Source organism: Nycticebus coucang, chromosome 22 (assembly GCF_027406575.1).
Source record: "Nycticebus coucang isolate mNycCou1 chromosome 22, mNycCou1.pri, whole genome shotgun sequence".
NCBI lineage: Eukaryota > Metazoa > Chordata > Mammalia > Primates > Lorisidae > Nycticebus > Nycticebus coucang.
The window spans coordinates 61113152-61132693 of record NC_069801.1 but is presented as its reverse complement, the minus strand read 5'-3'; the positions used below and the strand labels follow the sequence as shown (position 1 = coordinate 61132693).

The 19542-nt window shown below is 47.3% G+C and overlaps 2 protein-coding genes across 3 annotated transcripts in view; both read right to left on the bottom strand.

The window, feature by feature from the left end:
* Nucleotides 1-19542, bottom strand: part of ROR1 (receptor tyrosine kinase like orphan receptor 1) — a 475596-nt gene that overhangs the window by 301357 nt on the left and 154697 nt on the right. The window lies entirely within an intron of this gene.
* Nucleotides 7195-7712, bottom strand: LOC128575256 (60S ribosomal protein L32-like). Its single transcript, XM_053576770.1, has one exon. It carries the CDS (start codon nucleotides 7661-7663, stop codon nucleotides 7256-7258), a length of 408 nt encoding a protein of 135 aa, XP_053432745.1. The 5' UTR covers nucleotides 7664-7712; the 3' UTR covers nucleotides 7195-7255.

Here is a 19542-nt window from a genome sequence, read left to right as displayed (position 1 = left end):
AGATTTCATTGAACAACAGCCCAGACAGCATTTATGAAACAACTTGTCCTGTGAAGTGCTGAGATCAGTGGGAAGCAGGTGGGTACTACATCCTCTCACAGCCTTGAGTAAAAAGGCAGCAGCTATAAATGACGGCCACGGCTGGGAAAGCCACCCAGGAGAGCTGCAGGGGCCTGTGGGAGCCCCACCCAGGTACAGCCTTCCCTCAGCAGCGTGGGGATCCGTCCCAGGTCTCCCACAGACAGCAAAATCTACAGCAGCTCAGGTCTCTGATGTGAAACGCACAGTATTTGCACGCCACCTACACACACCCTCCCACGTCCTGTAAGTCTCTCTAGAAGGTTGTGGAAGGGCCACATCACTTCTTCCAGGCCTCTAGCTAGAAATGGCATGGGCGGGCAGTGTGATTCCAAGGCCAGCTCTCAGGTCACTATGTTACATAATGTGTGGCCTGAACGGACGGGGGAAGGGGCAGAGGGTGAGGGAAAGAAAATCTAAATAGTACCAGGTTCAATTTCTTTCTATCCAATTAATTTGTTTTCCAGTGTCCCTAATATGTGTTAAAAAAATAATAATAATGCTTAACTTGGTCATATATCCTAGGGAATGCTAATCTTCCACTGTTTAAGGAGAAGATGTTTTGAAAATAGTCATTTTCGGGCGGCGACTGTGGCTCAGTGGGTAGGGCACCAGCGCCATATACCGAGGGTGGCGGGTTCAAAACCGACCCTGGCCAAACTGCAACAAAAAATAGCCGGGTGTTGTGGTAGGCACCTGTAGTCCCGGGAGGCAGAGGCAAGAGAATCGCCTAAGCCCAAGAGTTTGAGGTTGCTGTGAGCTGTGATGCCACAGCACTCTACCAAGGGCGATAAAGTGGGACTCTGTCTCTAAAAAAGAAGAAAAAGAAAAGAAATAGTCATTCCCCCCTCCACCCCCCACGTGTCCACTTTATTGTTGGATACAGCAATGACCATTCTGTGGAGGAGGAGAATTCAGGCAGCAGCTGAATTTTCTCTTTAGAGCACCCCTTTCTTCGTAGCTTTGATGAACCAAGGCAGGAAACTAATAGATTACAAGAGCTTTGTGATGTCTTTGCAACCAATTGATTTTTTCACTTATTTCTGGACGGCACTAGATTGAGCTGGAAATACCAGCAGAGTTTCCAGACCAGCTCAGGACACAGAGACAGCTGGCTGGAAGGCTGCAGACCTTCATCCTCTCTTCCAAAGGGTCTTCAGTCAGCAGGCAATGACGCCGGGATCCTGGTCAAGACTGAAATGGAATCCCCCATTTTATTCCTGGATAGTCTCCCTTTCACCCTCTCAGGAACACCAGCAACATTCACCCCGGGCTTGTTACCAAAGCTTTCATAATTTACAGGACTTTTTTTCTTCTTTTACATTTGAAACCACAGCTACCTCATAAATAACTCCTTTTATCACAAGTGTGGATGTTCCTGTAACGCTACCTGCAACTTGTCAAACATTTCAAAAGTTATCTAATGTGCTAGACAGAAACCGCTGTCGACCTCTGGGTTAACCAAAGTTAACCAACAAATGTGACTGCTTTGAAGGCTCCCTCCTCTCCAGCTGCTGTTTCAAGCTATAAATTACTGCCACTCAGGGAAGTGACAAAACGGGCTATCAGGACCTTTTCTGACACGGTACAGTTTGTGATTAGACGTGGTCTTGGCTTCCTTTCTTTCTCAGTAATCAGGAAGGTGGACAACATGTGTAATCCAGAAAAGAGGGCTTCTTTGTAACCAATCCATGGTATAAAAAAATCACACAGTAAATCACTATAGGAAAATTGTGTTTTAACTACTGTGGGGGTGTCCATTAGAGCCATTTTATTCTCTCTAGCTCAGCACACCTTGGCCTGACCTGTGCAATCATCTACAACCACCCTGACCTCCTCAGTGTTCCCCGGGAGCCACTGCATCCTGTCACTGCGCCCTTCCTGGCAAGTCCTTCACTCTTCTTCCTCAGCAGTGGCCACTCTTGCTCACTTACCTCCCAGATAGAGTGTAAGTGGAACCTGCTCTAAGGCCCACGAGCCTCTCTCACCTCTGGACACCTCTGTTGTAACACGCACCACACTACCTTCTCGTGACTTCCCTATGTGCTGCTTTAATCCCCAGACAACTCTACTGCAGCATCCTGGGGTCTGAATCTCAGTCCATGGATCCACTCGTTCCTCTGTAGACCTGGGCAAACTGCCTAATATGAGAGATGCTTCCTTACAATAGCTATTAAATGAGACTAAAAATACTTCAAGCAGGTATATTGCTGTTATAATGATTATATAAGAAAAGGTGCAGACAGGGACTGGCCTGGATACACAGCATCTACGCCCCTTTAGAAACCCTGTGTTCTAGTTCTCGTTGTACTTCCAGCTCTCAGAACTTTGAGAGTGTCATATTCAACCATTTAACTATTTATGCTAAATTTTGAAGACAAATACACTTTTACTAGTTAGCTAATGGGGCCTACACTTCAGGAAGTTTAGAATTGGATCTAGTGCAGCTGAAGCTGCCAAATGAGCTGCTGGGCTTGAGAACTGAGCGATAAACATGAAGTTTCCTTCATTCTGTTTCCCAAACAAGAGGCTGAAAACTAATTGCTGCTGTCCAGAAACGTGGACACTAGCTTTGTTCCTTTGGTATAGGGCACACAGCAGCAGGGGCTTAATGAAACATTTTACACTGCAGCAAAAAACAAACAGGTTACTTTTCAGTATTTGGTTTATAAAAATTCTCCCCCTCCAAAAAAATTTTCCCAAATCAAATGGAGCCAGAGATGGACGGCAAATTGCTAAATTCTTGCCGAGTCAAAATGTAAAAGAATCATGACAAATTGTGTCTTGGCTTCCTCATCTTTCCTTTGAAAAAGTAATTTACGACGTGGGACGGTTAAATCCCCTTCACATCATCTAAATCCTCAGAAAATCTATGGCAGGCTCTGTCTGAAAGCCAATTTGACCTCGTAGACCTCACTCTTAAAAGATCTTCTTAGCCCCAGACATTAGACACAGGCTGTCTGTCCCTAAAGACCTTGATATCTAAAAAGCCAAAAATTTAAAATATATTTTTTTAAAAAGGAAACCCTGCTGAAGCCAATCCAAATATTTTCTTTCTATGAAATTTAAATTTGTGAATTGGATTCTGCCCAGCAGCCCTTATAAATCTAAGTCAGCGGGTAAGAATTTGGTAAACAGCTTTATCTGTCTCCATCACCCCACAAGATCCATTCAGAAAATAAGTAAAGTTCAGGGTAAAATGCGGCCTTTTGGTCAATGACAGCACCTAACATTTGTGCTAGTACCCACATGCTCACTGTGGGAGCCAAGTACTGTGCTGAAGATTGGGTGGGTCTGGGATCATTTCAACCCCACACAACAAGCCCATGAGGTTGGTGTGGCCAGCATCGTGCCCATTTAACAGACAAGCGAACTGGGCCTCAACAAGCGTTAAGTCTCTTGACCAAGGTCACACAACAGGGGAGTGGCGGGGCTGGGTTCAAGCCAGGAAGGTCCCTCAGAGCCAGGCCCTCAGTGTGAAGCTCAGGGGCCCTGGTTCCATAGCAGTGGAGTTCATCCCCGGGATTGCGAGCACGGCCTTACCATTACATCTTCTTTATTTGCCACCACTGCTTCATTGCTCCCCACCACCTCCCTGGGCCCAATCTAAACCCTACACATGTGAGGCAGCAGCTGTCCGGCAGCTGAGGCTAAGCCTGAGCCTGTCCCCGGCACTTGGGCTCCACTCAGCCCTCTCCCTGCCTCTCCATTCCCCCTACTCACTGCAGCTCACTGATGGAAAGCACGTTTGCTCCACACCCAGGCGCTTAGGTGTGTGACACGTCCGGTATGGGCAGCTGGCATGTCTCGGATTGGCACGCTCAATTCTGTCACCTGCAGGGCATTCGCTGGTTGGCTCTGGATATGAGTCCCAATACCATCCAGATGACCTTGACTTTCTCATTGAACTGTTCAGAGTCCTAATTTCTTCATTTAAAACACAGACATAAGATAGTTTTTCACAATTGCTATAACTAAATAAAACAATAAATCACGTGGCAGTGGCTGATGGTCAGTAATTGTTAGTGTGTTTGCCCATCAGAAGGCAGGGTCTTAACGCCTCTCAACCTGTGTATAGCGGGGCTGGAGCTGGGACACTTCTAAAAGGCAGCGAAGCAACTGCACGTACACACCAGACATTTGAATGAGGGCTTGAAATCTCCACTTCTGAGGATGCAAAGCAACAGCCATTTGAAGCCACTGTTATTGCCCCTGTTCTCTATATACAAGGAAATGAGACTCACTCGGACAGGTCCAGAAGTGTAAGATGCAGCAGACATTGCCACACACAGCCCTGCCGCTCGAGGTCCACAAGAGGGCAGGTAGAGGCCTTCCTTAGGACTCTTGGTCATTTACCATCATCTTATCCTTCCACAGCATTTGATTGAGGACAAATTAAAAAGACGGGATCAGTTCTTGGAACTTCCAACACAAATCAGTTAAGGCTGGCAGGATACCTGGCCTCAGCCTTAGGCCTTGCAGCAGGGAGGTAAGAGGCCTCCCCATGGCTCTCAGCAGTTACTGCAGGTATCTACAGCCATGGGCAGAGAAGCCTCAGGGTTGTCATCACCCACCCCACCAGCTCTATTCCTTGCCCCACCCCTGCCCTTCCCCCCCAGGCCCTGTCTTCAAGCTCCAGGTAAAAAAAATTAATGGAACCAACAACCCTAACAAGCTGGGAAAACACCATGCACAGCCCTCCGTTATAGCAAAGGCTGACTCGGTGGACACAGGTTCAAGTCCTGACTGTAACTTACTGGCTCGGGGAGCTGTCTCCCCTCTCTGGGACTGTTTCCCCAATGGCAAAGCAGTGGAGAGAACGAGGCAGATGATGCTGCCATCCCGTAAGGGAAGGTGCTGAGAAGCAGGCGAGACACGATGTGCAGACCACACCTCCTCCTGACCAGTGGCATCTTCTTTGGCCTTAGTTGCAGTGGAAATACAGCTGACCAAGATGGGGCAGTAGGGAATGAGTGTGGTGATGGCTCTCAGTGCTGGGCCTCACCGCCTACACAGCACCCAGGGAACCCAGGAGTTCCCCTTGGAACTCCTGCTCCTAGACTGAAAGGGAGTCCATCAACCCATGTCCCCCCACACCCTCACAGCCAGGCTCCCAGAGGCTAAGAATCCTGCTCCCCACCCTCCACCTCCAGACCAGGCAGCTTCCCCTCCACCACCTCCCCTTGAGTCTGCTGAACAAGGCACGCCAGGAACTAAGGCTAGTTACCAGCTCTACAGGTGTGTGGCTCGGCACTGGGACCTGAGCTAAGTGTCCTACAAACATTAGGTGACTTAATCCTTCCAGCAGCCCATGAGGTAGACAGTATCATGAACACATAATATGAGCTGTCCCCTCATATCTGCCTGGGGATCTGTTCCGAGATGTCCTAAAATCTGGGCAGATGTCCTAAAATCACAAAATAATATAAAACTCCACTCATACCATTTTTTCCTGCACATACATACAATGATAAAGTTTATTTTATAGATTAGGTACAGTAAGAGAGTAACAATAGTAACTAATGATAAAATACAACAATTACATCAAATTCTTGTTCCTTGGGGCCATTATTAAGTAAAATAAGGGTCACTTGAACACAGCACTGATATTCAGAGGTGAGATATGACCACAGCTGACCTGATAACCCAGCAGGCTGTGCAGTGTCTAGCAGGCAGGGGTTGGGTACACTGGACAAAAGGACCCACAAAACACACTCAGGCAGGCAGGAACAGGGAGGCAGGAGATTTCATAATTGCTCAGAATGATCTGCAACTTAAAACTTAGGAATTGCTTGTTTTTGAAATTTTCCATTTAATGTTTTTGGACCTCAGGTGACCAAGGGTAACTGAAACATCAGGAAGAAAAAACTCAGATAAGGGGAGGACTGCTGTAACTGACCTTCAAAGCGGGGCTTTGAATCCCTTTTGTCTGACCACAGAGCACAGCTTTCTCCACTCTTCTGCACAGCCTCTGAGCAAACCTGTTACAGTGTGAAGTTCTTTAAAACCCTGCATATTGGGGCAGTGCCTGGGGCTCAAAGGAGTAGGAAGCCAGCCCCATATGTTGGAGATGGCGGGTTCAAGCCCAGCCCTGGCCAAAAACTGCAAAAAAAACCCTGCATATTGGGTGGTGCCTGTGGCTCAGTGGGTAGGATGCCAGCCCCATATACCGAGGGTGGCGGGTTTGAACCCAGCCCCAGCCAAACTGCAACAAAGAAAATAGCCAGGTGTTGTAGCGGGTGCCTATAGTCCCAACTACTTGGAAGGCTGAGGCAAAAGAATCGCCTAAGCCCAGGAGTTGGAGGTTGCTGTGAGCTGTGACACCATGGCACTCTACCGAGGGCAATAAAGTTATACTCTATCTCTAAAAAAAATAAATATAACCCTGCATATTGAGAGTGAGCTGTACCTGTATATTTCTAAAGTTAAATGTAACCTACCTCGAAAGTTAAATGTAACCTACCTCGATGGCAATGTGTTTCAACCTTTTTTTATCTCACGGCACAGTTGAACTTAACTTATGTTTATCAAGGAAGAGTTAAAAAAAGAAAATACTTAACTATGCTCTGAATTTCTTTCAAAAATAATTTAATTAATGATCTTTAAAAATGTTCATGGCACAACAGTGTGCCACTGCCCACAAGTGGAAATCACTGCTCTCCAGGATGGGTGACCAGCATCTGCACAGACTCAGCAGGTGTCAGTGCTCCAGGGGTGGTTCTTGGCATCTCAAGTACCCTGATTAGGAACTTACACCTCAGGGGCAGTTATTTGGAACATAAAGGATGAAAATGTGAGCACTTCAAATATCGTTAACTACTCTGCATTTAGGCGATTATTAATGAGCAATAATTAATAAGACATTAAGAGATTAATAACAATGATTATTAGAAATAATTTTTCATTGGTAAACAAAGGGATGGTCAAGAAATCTAACCGGTTTACAGCATTGTATGGGAACATCCACTGCCCATCAACGGGACAGGATGTGGGGTAGTGTGCAGGCCCCAAATTCTGTCAGGCTCTTGTCTCCCGCACCAGACGTCTGTCACTGAGGCAGCTAGAACACCAGCCAACCCCAGCATCAGAGTATTATCAAGCTTGTCTCAGCCTGAATTTTTTTTTTGGCAGTATTTATGGTTTTATTTAAACACAAATAGCATTGCACATCAGCTGTCTATTCATTTTCTTCACTGCGCAGCCTGGCATTGGGATTGGTGACTCTGATGGCCAGCTGGGCTGCTCTTTCCACAATGGCTTTGCGGTTCTTGGAGGAAATGTTGTGAGCAATCTCTGCACAATAAGATTTGTTGCACATCAGCAGCACTTCCAGCTCCTTGACGTTGTGGACGAGAAGCTTCCGGAAACCACTGGGCAGCATATGTTTTGTTTTCTTGTTGCTCCTGTAACCAATGTTAGGCATCAATATCTGGCCCTTGAATCTTCTCCGAACCCTATTGTCAATACCTCTGGGTTTCCGCCAGTTACGCTTAATTTTGACATATCGATCTGACTGGTGCCGGATAAACTTCTTGGTCCTCTTTTTGACGATCTTTGGCTTCACAAGGGGTCTGAGGGCGGCCATGATGACGAATAAGAGATGGCGGCCACCTCCGTAGGTAGCGCCGAGGAAGAGAGCCTCAGCCTGAATTTTTTATGCAGGGATGGTTAAAGGGCCTCAAGGACAGAGAGAAGGGATTTCATGGAGACTAAAGGAAAGAGATTTATGATCATTCTTATGCTTGCTGGCTGTGAAATACTTGTGCTGGTGAAGAATGTAGCCTGTGACTAGGCAGCCCTCATCATCGCATGGGTGTTTGGAGGAAGAGATGTAGCTCCCACACCCACCAGAAAGGACGCACTCCCTGTGGAACAGATGACAGTGTTCAGTCTGTAGCAGAGTCCAGGGAGCCAGACCTGCTTCAAGTTTGAGGGAACGGACCCCATTAAAACTCTAAAACTCTGTCTGGAGTCCCACAGGGAGAGGCAGTCAACAGTTGTAAGAGACTGGTTCTGGGGCGGCACCTGTGGCTCAAGGAATAGGGCGCTGGTCTCATATACTGGAGGTAGCAGGTTCAAACCCAGCCCTGGCCAAAAACTGCAAAAAAAAAAAAGACTGGTTCTGAGCCAGATGGCTGGATTAGAATTCCAGCATGAGTTACCAAAAGGTTCCATGTGCCTCTTGTCTCCGCATCTACCAAGTGGCAGCGCTAACAGCACTTCCTCACGAGGCAGGGCAGTCACCAGCTACTGAAGAAAGGGCACCTTGAACCAGAAGGCTCAGTAAATGCCTGCTGCTGTCACACGGAGGCTCACTCTGTCGTTTCCATTTACTTACCCTTTCAATCAACAAATGTACACTGAATGCCCAGGTACTAGAGACACAGGGGTGAATGAAAACACCACAGCATCCCTAGACAACTTCCATGGCCTCTGCCTTCAAGGAGCTTCCCGTGTAACACGTGAGTCAGACAAGCTGACCATCACAGCCCCAAAAAGGAGAAAGGCAAAGTTTTATGAAAACAAGCCAGGAAGAAGAGGGCAGGAAACTGCTGATTCGGCAAGGAGAATTCTGGGAAGGCTTCCTAGGGGAGGTGATATTTGAGATGGGTTTTAAAAAGTAAATGGGCTATGGCCAAGTTAAATCCGTTCACACATGAGCATCCACCTTCCAACTTGCTTCCAGCATTGAAAAATTTCCCAAGGTCAGGAACCATGACTTTCTCTTACCACACCAGCAATCCCAGGTCTCCAATATTTAGTGCCAAAGGCAGCAAAAATTATGTTAAACAAGAAAATGGAGGAAAGAGAAAACACGTGGTGGGGGAGTGAATGGTGCAGGCTGGAAAGGGTGGAAGTCCCACATCCCTTAGGCAGGAAGTGTCAGTCAGGCTATCTATGAGCTTGCTGGTAAAAACTATAACCAGTCTTTACAAATTAATTCTTTTCATCTGGGATGCCCCAGCTGTGCTCAATTTCCAAACCTCTCCCTGTGACTTTTATGAGCTTCGGCCTCTAACGGGCTGATCAGGAGGCCACACTGTGCCCTCTCTTTGTTAGGATGATGTAGAAAGAAGCCATGAAGGGAGCACAGCCCTGATTAGGGCCTTTCTCAAGGGTATCCCACGGAGTCCCTGGGGGACCTCTGAGGAGCAGACGAGAGGTGGGACACGGAAGCGGGCTGAGCTACAAGTGTGGAGCACTAAGTGTCAAGTGCATCTTCAGGGCTTCACCTATGTGGACGCACAGACACCAAGAAGGGCAAAATCCTGGCTTGGCACCCGTAGCTCAGCAGTTAGGACGCCAGCCACATACACCAGGGCTGCCGGGTTGGAACCAACCCAGGCTTGATAACAACAACAACTACTACAAGAAGAAAAACAGCCGAGTACTATGGTGGGCACCTGCTGGGAGAATGGGGACCAAAGACCCCATTTTTAGCAAAGGAAAGCACCCCCAGAAAAAGAGGAAAACTAAAAAGTAAGCTGAGTGAGTCAGAACAAAGAAAAGTCAGCCTGGATACAGCTTACAAACACCCTGCTGGGTCTGTGAGCACTCTGAGGAGAGTAATGGCCATAGAAGAGATTATGGCAAGTCCTAGAAAAGATACATCTTCTAGGGCAGTGGTTCTCAACCTTCCTAATGCCACAGCCCTTTAATACAGTTCCTGTGGGTTGCGACCCACAGGTTGATAACTGCTGTTCTAGGGAGTTTCCTGACCATTAAACAGGCAAAGCAGATACCCATTGTGGAGATTTGCATTTGCCTGGGGCAGAGACCAAGGGAGTAGCTTGAGCTCTGAGATATGCACAGAAGAGCTTATATCCCTCATCTCAGAGGAAAATCCTCTTGGTGGTGACGGGAGGAAAATGCCTCCCTCCTACCGATTCCTCAGAGGAGATTAACACTTCCCTAGAAATCTGTGTGTGTGACCTCAAGCAGCAGACTCTCCCAATACAAGGCTCACATTTCAGATTATTGAAGGCTACCCTTAAGGTTAATAACAACAACAATAGGAGCTGATAGGATCAATCTGAGAAACTGCTGACATCTTTGTTCCCTCCCTCATCTTACCCTCAGGACAAAAAGATGTCAATAAAATCAGAGTGGAGCAAACACTCTGAGGCATGGCCGGAATCCCACCATGGGCAATGGACCCCTGAGCTCCCACTTTGAATTCTACTGTATGTCTCTTGTCTGTCTTTACCTCGCTCCTGACTTTGTATTTCTTCAGTGGATCGCCACCAGCTTCCACAGGTCTCCGCAGATGCTGCTATCGGGGTGGGACCCCAACAGGCACCTGTAGTCCCAGCTACTTGGGAGGCTGAGGCAAGAGAATTGCTTAAGCCCAAGAGTTTGCTGTGAGCTGTGGCACCATGACACTCTATGGAGGGTGACATAGTGAGGCTCTGTCTCAAAAAAAAAAAAGAAGTGCAAAATCTCCGTGGACAGAGATGAAGCCCCGACTAGCAACACCAATAAGCCCGTAAGTTGAAACTTGCACGAGTGAAGCAGAAAGGATGCTCTCAACTTTTACTCCTTGGAAGTGAAATAATGAACTATAACACAGTCTGTCTCAAAGCCTTCCTAGTGACCTATGTCATCCATTTATTCCTTAAAACAACTGTGAGGTCAATGCCACTAGCATCTTTATTTTACTGATGAGAACAGGGAAGTTAATCCTCTGATGAGAAACTCACACGGGTAGTGAGTGGCAGAACTAAGACTCACACACCACAGCATGCAGCCCAGCAGGCCTTTCTGGAAGCACCAAGTCTTCCCTCCACGGCAGTGAGAGGTGAGCTACGGTCACAATGTGGGACTTCTGTGAGAAGCTGGCTAAACCTGCTCCTCTCACCATCTTAACTAGGAGCCACACTAGCACCCCGAGTCTGCGTACAAGGCACTTTGCACTTCTGCCATGGCTGCAAAATAACTAAGTCATTAATAAAAGCAATGCCTCCCACTGTGACTGGTGCCAACCCCAGTCTCTGAGTGCCAGTGGCCTCTTGGCTTTTCCCACTAACTTTTCTGGATGGCTCTAAGCAGACGAACCACCCAGACTGTTGCAAATGTTCCTGGGAGGTGAGCACGTGCCAGGAGCAACAGGAAAGGGGCCACCCTCACTGCTGTTGGCACTTTCCTAAGTAAATCCATCCTCAAAAGTCAGTTAATTATTCCTACCCTGGATGCTTACAAAGCTTGCAATTGTATTGGCTGTCCTACAAGGAGTTTTGGTGACTGACAGGAGGATGAGGAAGCAGGGATTCAGACCAGCCTCACGGTTCAACACCACTCAGCTCCACGTGCCAGATCACTAGGCTGGTTGGGAGAGAAGCACCCACATGCATTTTGATTTCTTACTGGCAAGGAGATTTCAAAGGACTATGGATACTGAGACACGTTGTTCAGACTGAATGGAGCATCAGCCGACTTTTTAACTCCTAAAAATCCAGAACAGGCTAAATAGTTGAGGAAACAAAAGCCAACAGCATGGAGTGTCCTGAGCTCTGAATTCCTCTTGATCACAAAGGGCTGGGCACCCCAGAAGTGGCCTGAAAGACAGCTCTGACCCTCCGCCCACGGGGCATGAATATGGACAGCTCACCTCACCCCAGGGGGCTGCAGTTTCCTCATCTAGGATGAGGACAAATCACAACCCCCCTTCCCCCAGGACTGCCATCCATCCACATATTTTACTTTCCCGTTTATTTTTTGAGACTAGATCTCTCTCTGTAGCCCGGGCTAGAGAGCAGTGGCATCCTCATAGCTCAAACACCTGGGCTCAGGAGGTCCTCCTACCTCAGCCTCCCAAGCAGCTGGCACCACACGTGCCCACCACCACAGCTGGGTAATTTTTTCTATTTTTATTAGAGTTGGAGGTCTCTTGATCAAGCAGGTCTCTAACTCCTCAGCCTCAAGCAATTCTGCCACCTTAACCTCCTGATGAGTTTGCATTACAGACAGGATTATAGGAATGAGCCATGGTGCATGGTGTACTTCATTTAAAAAAAAAAAAAAAAAGAAAAAGAAAACAGGTGTTCTTTGGGTAGAAGAATTCCAAAAAAGCATCCCTTTTGCTGGTCCAACCTGCACAATTCTGCACCCTCTGCAAGCATGGTTTATAAAAAATTCATGAAAAAATGTGGGCAAAGTCAGACATCCTCCAGATTGAGTTTAAATGTCACTCCTTAGAGATGCCTCCTGATCCTCCAGAACAGGCCCTACAGAACACTCCCAGGCCTTCCTGCACTATTAAATATTACATTGTTCTAACTAAAATTTCTTGCTGTCAATGCCAGTCTTCCCTACCAATCTGTGCACTCAGTGAAAGCACAGCCAGGTCTCTGCTGCTCTCCTGGAACAACTGAACACACAAAAGCAAGTGCTGTGAGGCAGTGGGCCGAACGCAACATCTCCTGCCACACTCCTAACCCCAGAAAGGTTCCTTCACCCGCCCCTGCCCATCAGGCCTGTCCATGTCCCCTGGATCCTAAGCCTCAAGCTGAACATAAATATCGAAAGATTTCCTTCTTATTTTTAATTTATCATAAAGATAGCATTTACTCATTCAATCAGTTTGCTCAGTGCCTCATATATGGAGGGCACCTTTCTTGCAACCAGTGATATGCTCATGGGCACAGTCACAGTAGGTGCCATCTGGTACGTGCAGATAAACTAGATACAAATGAAAAAATTTGGGGTAGTGATGAGCACACACAGAAAATCAAAACAGTCAGAAAGCAACGGAGCAGGGAGTGTGATGACACCCACACAGCATGGGGGTGGAGCTCCCTAAATGGCAAGATGCGCAGCCATGCAAAGATCCTGGGCAACAGTGTTCCAGGCAAAGCAGACGGACAGCAAGTGCAACAGTCTTCAGGACACTGGCTTTGTGATGTCCTGGGAACAAAGGGAAGGTCACCATGGCTGGAGCACATGAGCCAGGGAGTGAGGGACCCACAGTGGGGAGTCGGGTAGTGCACAGGAGCAGATCAGGGGCAGCTCTAGGGTAAGGGGTTCAGACTGACCTAAGTGCAATGGGAAGCCACTGGGGGTAGGGAGGAAGGGAACGAATGGTCCCGTCTATACTTTAATGAAATTACTTTCTATGCTCTGTCAAGCAGAAGCCCGTGGAAGAGGCCAGTGCAGTACTCTAGGCTAGAGGGGAGGCTAACTCGGACGAAGTTGGCAGTGGGGCATGACATAGGTGTGCCTAAGGCATGATTTAGGGGTGAGTCGACAATCTGTGGTGGATTGTAAGTGAAAGGAGAAGGAAAGAAAGCAATCTAAAGATGGTGTAACCCAGAAGAGAGAGAGCTGCAGTGATCCTCCTAGGCTGTGCCACTGGCTCCCTTGGCCCTCACAACTCTGAGAGGCATCTGAGAGGGGACACCATGATTCTTCCCACTGACTGAGACTCAGAGCCTAAGCCAACAGGACCTGCCTCCTCCATGCCCTTCACCTTTTCCAGATTCCACAGAGCCCGGGGCCATCATCTCACATCCAATGCCCAGGGTTACTTCAGCCCTGGATCTCACATGCCCTGTGACACGATGGGATATGACAAAGCCCACTAAGACGGTCCTTCCAGCAACAAAGGAAGCTGGCAGATGTTTCACTATCATCATCAGTTACACGTAGCTCTTTTCCATCAAGGCCCACTGCTTATTTCAAAGCCCAACTGGTCACCCACATGGTCAATCCACTGGATGTGGTACTGGAGATGGAAACAGGAGGACTAAAGTCCAGGCTGACCCACAGGGGAGATGTCAAGCCTTACACAAGTTTCTCAAGTAAGTTTCCAGTATCTTCTTCTCTAAAATGTGGGTAACCAAACCATTGCACAGGGCTATGTGACGATTTGTGGCTGATGTGTGTGAAAGGCTAACCCCGCTCACCATGCAGCTCACCAGAAGGCCACCTCCACCATCTCCATCATCACCAAAGCAACAAGCCTACCACCTTCAGTGGCAACTGTCCTCTATTCCCAGGAGAGCTGAGATGTAGAACCCTTTCTGAAAGTCTGTGAATTTAGAATTCAAAGACTTCTGAAACAATTCTCCAATTCTGTTCAAAGGGATAGGCGTTAAGCACAGAATTCTTGGCTTCACCTCTGCCTCTAGAATAACATGGGCTAATCATCTGCTAATCAGAGACCAGAGGTTGCTAACTTTATAGTCTTGTGAAAGTGAAATTACCACTCTTAAGAGCTGCAAGGCTAAAAATGCTTCCCTTGTCCCCTCCATCCAAGTCTCCCTCCCTGCACAGAGACCGCCACTATTGTTAATGGCTCAGTTTAGGAAGAATACTAGTCAAGCCCAGGGCAGGCTGACTGCTCTGGAACAGCACGAAGCAGCTCCTCCAAAGGGCCTCCGAGCTCGGGGTAGGTGAGAGTCATTCAGAGCCTCAGAGAGAGGACAAAAGTGGGTGCCCCTGAGATGCCCTGTCTTTCCTGCCTATGGCAGAAGACCCTGTAATTTTTAATTGTGAAAATGCACACTGGGAGTGCTCCTTTGATTCTCCCAGGAGTTTCTACACACCCCACCTCGTCTCCTCACCTTAACAGCCCTGGGGCTGTAGGGAAGATGTTACTAGTGTGTTTACAGATGGGAGAAGGCAAAATACAGAAAGGCCCAGTGACCAGGGCCACACCGCAGGTCTGTAAATGATCCCTACTGAGAACACAGGTTTCCTGGTTTCTAATCCACCACTTTCTGTTACGCCCTATAAATCGCATTCCTAAAAGGATAACGTGCATTCCTTCTATAATTTTAAGGTGTGTGAGGAATTATGAACTGTGCCCTTCACTGGGCCTCAGAGTCCTGCAGGTGCACACGATAATAACGATGACAATAGGGATGACGCTAAGCAGGGCCTGTGGCAAAATCCAGGCTGGCTGCCTCTGCAGTGAAAGTGACATATGTCCCTGTCTTTATTCTTTCTGTTTTCCTCTGTCATGTACTTGGTTCTCTAAAATCCTGCTACCCCAGGAGATCCCGTGGACATGAGTGCACAGCATCACCACCAGTGGGAGCCTGTTAGAAATGCAGACTGGCAGGCTCCACCACGCCTCCTGGCCAGTCTGCAGCTCCCCGTGATTCCCAGGGATTGGCACACACACACAGCAAGTTTGATAAACCCTGCTCTGAAAAAAGTCAAAATGCGTTGTTCAATAAATAGCCACTGGGGCTGGAACCAGTGTAAAACATTAGCCAGGCGTAAGTAGCACACACCTGTAGTTCCAGCTACTTGGGGAGGGGGCGAGGGGACAGCTGAGGTAAGAGGATAGCTCAAGCCCAGGAGTTTGAAGTTGCAGTGAGCTGTGACACCACAGCACTGGATCCAGGGAACAAGAGTGAGACTCTGTCTCCAAAAATAAACTGCAATGCAGAATGTGGAAGCCGATAAAATGATCATACTGGAAGTTCAGATGTGATCATCGAGACACTTCAACCTTCAATTGTCTATTCATGAGTTTTGCCAGCACTTAATCAGGATGCCTGGCACACAGTAGGCACTAAATAAACATTTGTAGAACCCTTTGCTGGTTGATTAGTTAATAATAAGTTAGTCCGTTTGGAAGGTGTGCCTCTCTCCCAGGGCTCCTTTCTGGAGAACTGAGTAAATCTGGACACATAAAGGGCTCAGCACCGTCCCTGGCACACAGTGAGTGCCCAGCAAGTGGCAGACACTGCCATTCGCAAGCCATGGAGGTAAGTGCCACTGTGGCTGTGAGAAGGACTGTATGACAGGGCCACCTTGAGGCTTTGTGGAAATGCCACTTACTGGAAGGAATGCAAACTTAAGACACGGCCACTCTGAAGCATACTTTGTACTGCACAAAAAATCATTCCACTGGATTCCAGGGAAATGATTAAGTGTCCAGGAGAGGTGGGCTGGCAGATCATCAGTGTTGGCATGTAAACTATGTTTGGAAGAGCAGCCAAAAGCAAAGCACTTCCTCACGTCTGTGTCTGCCTCTCGTCTTGCTTCTGATAGAAGATAAGAGACCCGGAGATAATGAATCACAGGGGATAATGAATCACGGTGAAGGGCATGGTGGCCAGGTCTCTTCCTTGCAGTCAAACGGACACTTCTGGTTCAAAGGCGGCCTCTGGCATTAATGAGCTCTCACTTGCTAACCACTTCTTCCTCGCGCCTCGCTCTTCCTCACCCTCCGGCCTTGCTCTGGCCACGAGCCCAGACTTCTGAGAGGCTTCCCTGCTCCTCTCCAACTCACCCTCTAAAACCAGCTCAGTTCCATCCCTCCGCCCATCACCACACTTCAGCCTACGTTCTTTTCTTCCTTTCTTTCCTTCCTCTCTCAGGTGGCAGCTAGACGCTGTATTGTTTCATTTTTCCCATTTTATTTCCCAATTTATGCTAAAAATTTCACCCAGCAGGGATGGCATTTTATATTTCTTTGAGCTCTTCCCTTGCCCTGAACATTATGGATCAGCCTAGCTATTCTTACAAACAGGGAAGAGACAGACAAGAGATACCAGATGGATTTCCCATCCCCTTTACTAAAATAATTGCATTTCACAACATTTAAGGAGCACAAAAGGCTTGCAGTGTTTTAAGCTATATTTATTTATGTTGCTAAACTTACATTGGGTACTTTTCCCAGACAGTTGAACCCCCTTATTTTCTGCACTATTCCCATTATTTATCAGATCACGAGGGGGAGTTTTCTAGGCAGCTGTCTGTTATGCACAGATGTGCTCCACTCACACCCAGTGAATATTCAGTAAGTGCCGAGGGCTGTGCTAAACATTTCAGGTGCATTATTTAACAACATGGTGATGTGACACTAATACGATTCCCCCACAGAAGGGAGAAACTGACTCCAGGTCTCACAGCAGGAAGTGGGGCCAGCAGAACTGGAACTCAGAGCTCATCTGCCCTTGTGCTTTGCTGTCTCTATTAAATTCCCTTCATCTTTCTGAAACAGAAAGGATATCTGATAGATTGATATCAGTTTGTTATCTAATGCCAAAAAAAAAAAAAAAACCAATTCAATTAACTCTGCTCAAAGGAAAACTTTACCGTTAGGGCAACTTAGCTCAGGCTATAAAACATACTCTCTAGGCTGATTTTTGGCATAAAATGTCAAGGACAAAATAAATTTTTTGCTGATTAAAAGAAAAACCTCTTGGTGGCGGCTATTAAATTTTACAGCTGAAGAAAGAGGGCATTCATCGCACTGGATCTTTTTGGTCCTTAATCATAATGCCTAAGTTCCTATTAGTTTTAGAAAAACAAAAAGTAAGTCTCCCCCAACCCCCGTGTCAATATAATGCAGTCCTTCCCAACACAATGTTAAAGAAAAGCGTGGCATTTTAAAAAAAAATGTTTGAAGAGAACCAGTTCTACCCTTTGACCCTGTGCACTGAACCGTCATTTCAAAGACGTTTCAAAGCATTTATGTCCTGTTACTTACTCTCAAGATATTTCTTACAGAAATATCTGATAACAGAAATAGCTGATGTTTCTTACAGAAGCATCAGTTTAAAAATTCATCAAGATATGCATTCACATTCAGTAATACTGACCTTTCAGGGCTAACTGGATTTATTTCCTTAGCAAACTTATTACAGATATTTCCTCAGGCTAGTCACTGTCTCTTGGAATCAGCACCATCTACAGACCTGCAAGTCTAGATGGGACCTCAAGACACTCCACAGAGCCGGGCTCCCCGTGGACCTGCTCCCTACACTCAGCCGCACGCACGTCTCACTACTTGTGTGGGCAGCATTTGGCCCTCTCTCTATTTACACAAACTCCCTGACAGCTCTGGCACCACTGACGTCTTAGAGGGAGGCACAGTACGAAGAGTGTTTCACAAGAAAATCTTTAAACAAAAGGAATTAAAGAAAAGCCCTGCTTAATAGTAAGTTTTTACCAAGCTCCTAAATTCTCAAGAGCATGTGAAATATTAACTTTCCTCAAATGGGAGCACAGAGCTTGCCTTGTTTCCATTCATACTGTTGGGTTACAAACGCTCTAGGGAGTAGCATGCCCCGTTCTTGAGAACCTACTGAGATTCTTCATAAATAGTGGCTTAAAAAGCACAGGGTTTGGACTCAGACAGACCTGCATTCAAATTCTGGTTTTGACACTTTCCAATTCTCGGCTCTATAACTTAGGGACAATAGCACAAACACCTTCTCCCTTTGCGGTGAGTTTCACATATACGTATCCCAAGCACCTGGTGTGTGGTGGGGGCAGCTGAAATGTAGTCAGCCTTCCACTATTCCGACTCGCAGAGGTCCTCACAGCAGAAAGTCCCAAATGGTGAATCCCTAACAAAATTATAAAATCTCTTCTGGTTCCATTTGCCCAAACCTGGGTGTGGCTTGATTTAGGGCAAGTGCCCAGGCGCCCGTTCAGGGCTAACAGCAAGGTAGCCACAAGGGAACACCAGACAAGGGAAGGAGAGGTGGCCAGTGGTGGCGAGTGAATTTGCAGAAAACAGCCCTCTCCTGGGTGGGCTTCTCATTCTCTCTGCCCCCACTCTGGGCTGGGAGGGCAGCACTAGGGATCCTCTGCCTGCCCCTGCTCATCCCCCGGTTGGCCCAGAAGCTGCTGATAATCTCCACGCGGCCACTTTGCATGCCCACACCATTGAGTCGGCAGAACCCGGCCCTGTGGCTTTGCACAAAGCAACCTCGGCCTGCAGCAGGAGCAGGGGGGCTCCAGCAGCCCCTACACTCCCCTCCGCCCACCCAGCCCTCTCCCAGGAACGGGCTCCCCCATAGTCTGCAGCTCCATCTGACACTTGTCCACTTTCCTGGAGCGTTATTCCTGATCTCACAACATATCTCCTTTAGAGTAAGGTTAAATGTTGACTGGGTAAGGAAACATGATGTCATTTTTTTTTAAATTATTTTGCACGAATTTCTGTGAAACAAGTGATCGTGTTCTCAGATTTGTGCCTGAAAGTAGGGGATAGATTACATGACAGTAGGTTAATTTAGTGCAGTTTAATCCTGGTTTTGGTGTTATTACATGAAAAATCAAAATATTACTTTATAGAATAGAAAAAAATCAGAAAAGGTAAACACCCAAAAATTCGGGTGTTTTTCCACAGGTTACAGGATCCCAACCACTTCTGTTTCTTCCTCTTTCCATGTATCTCCTGATGCATCTCTAATCCATTCAGTAATTCATTCCTTAAGCAAATACTTACTGAGCCCCTACCACAGGTCAGGCTTGTGGGGTGCCAGGATGACCACGGAGAACAAGGCAGACTTACTAACGGACCCCACAGTCCAGTGGAATGGGGGGCCCTTGCCGAGTAATCACACAAGTGCACCATTATAAACTGGGACTGGAGATACAAAGGGAAAGCCGGGGGCACGTGCAAGTGGAAGGGCTGGGTCCAGGCAAAGTGTCCCTAAAGAAAGGATCTCTGACACTGTCTGGAGAAAAAAACAGAGGTGCAGAGGGAGGAAGAAG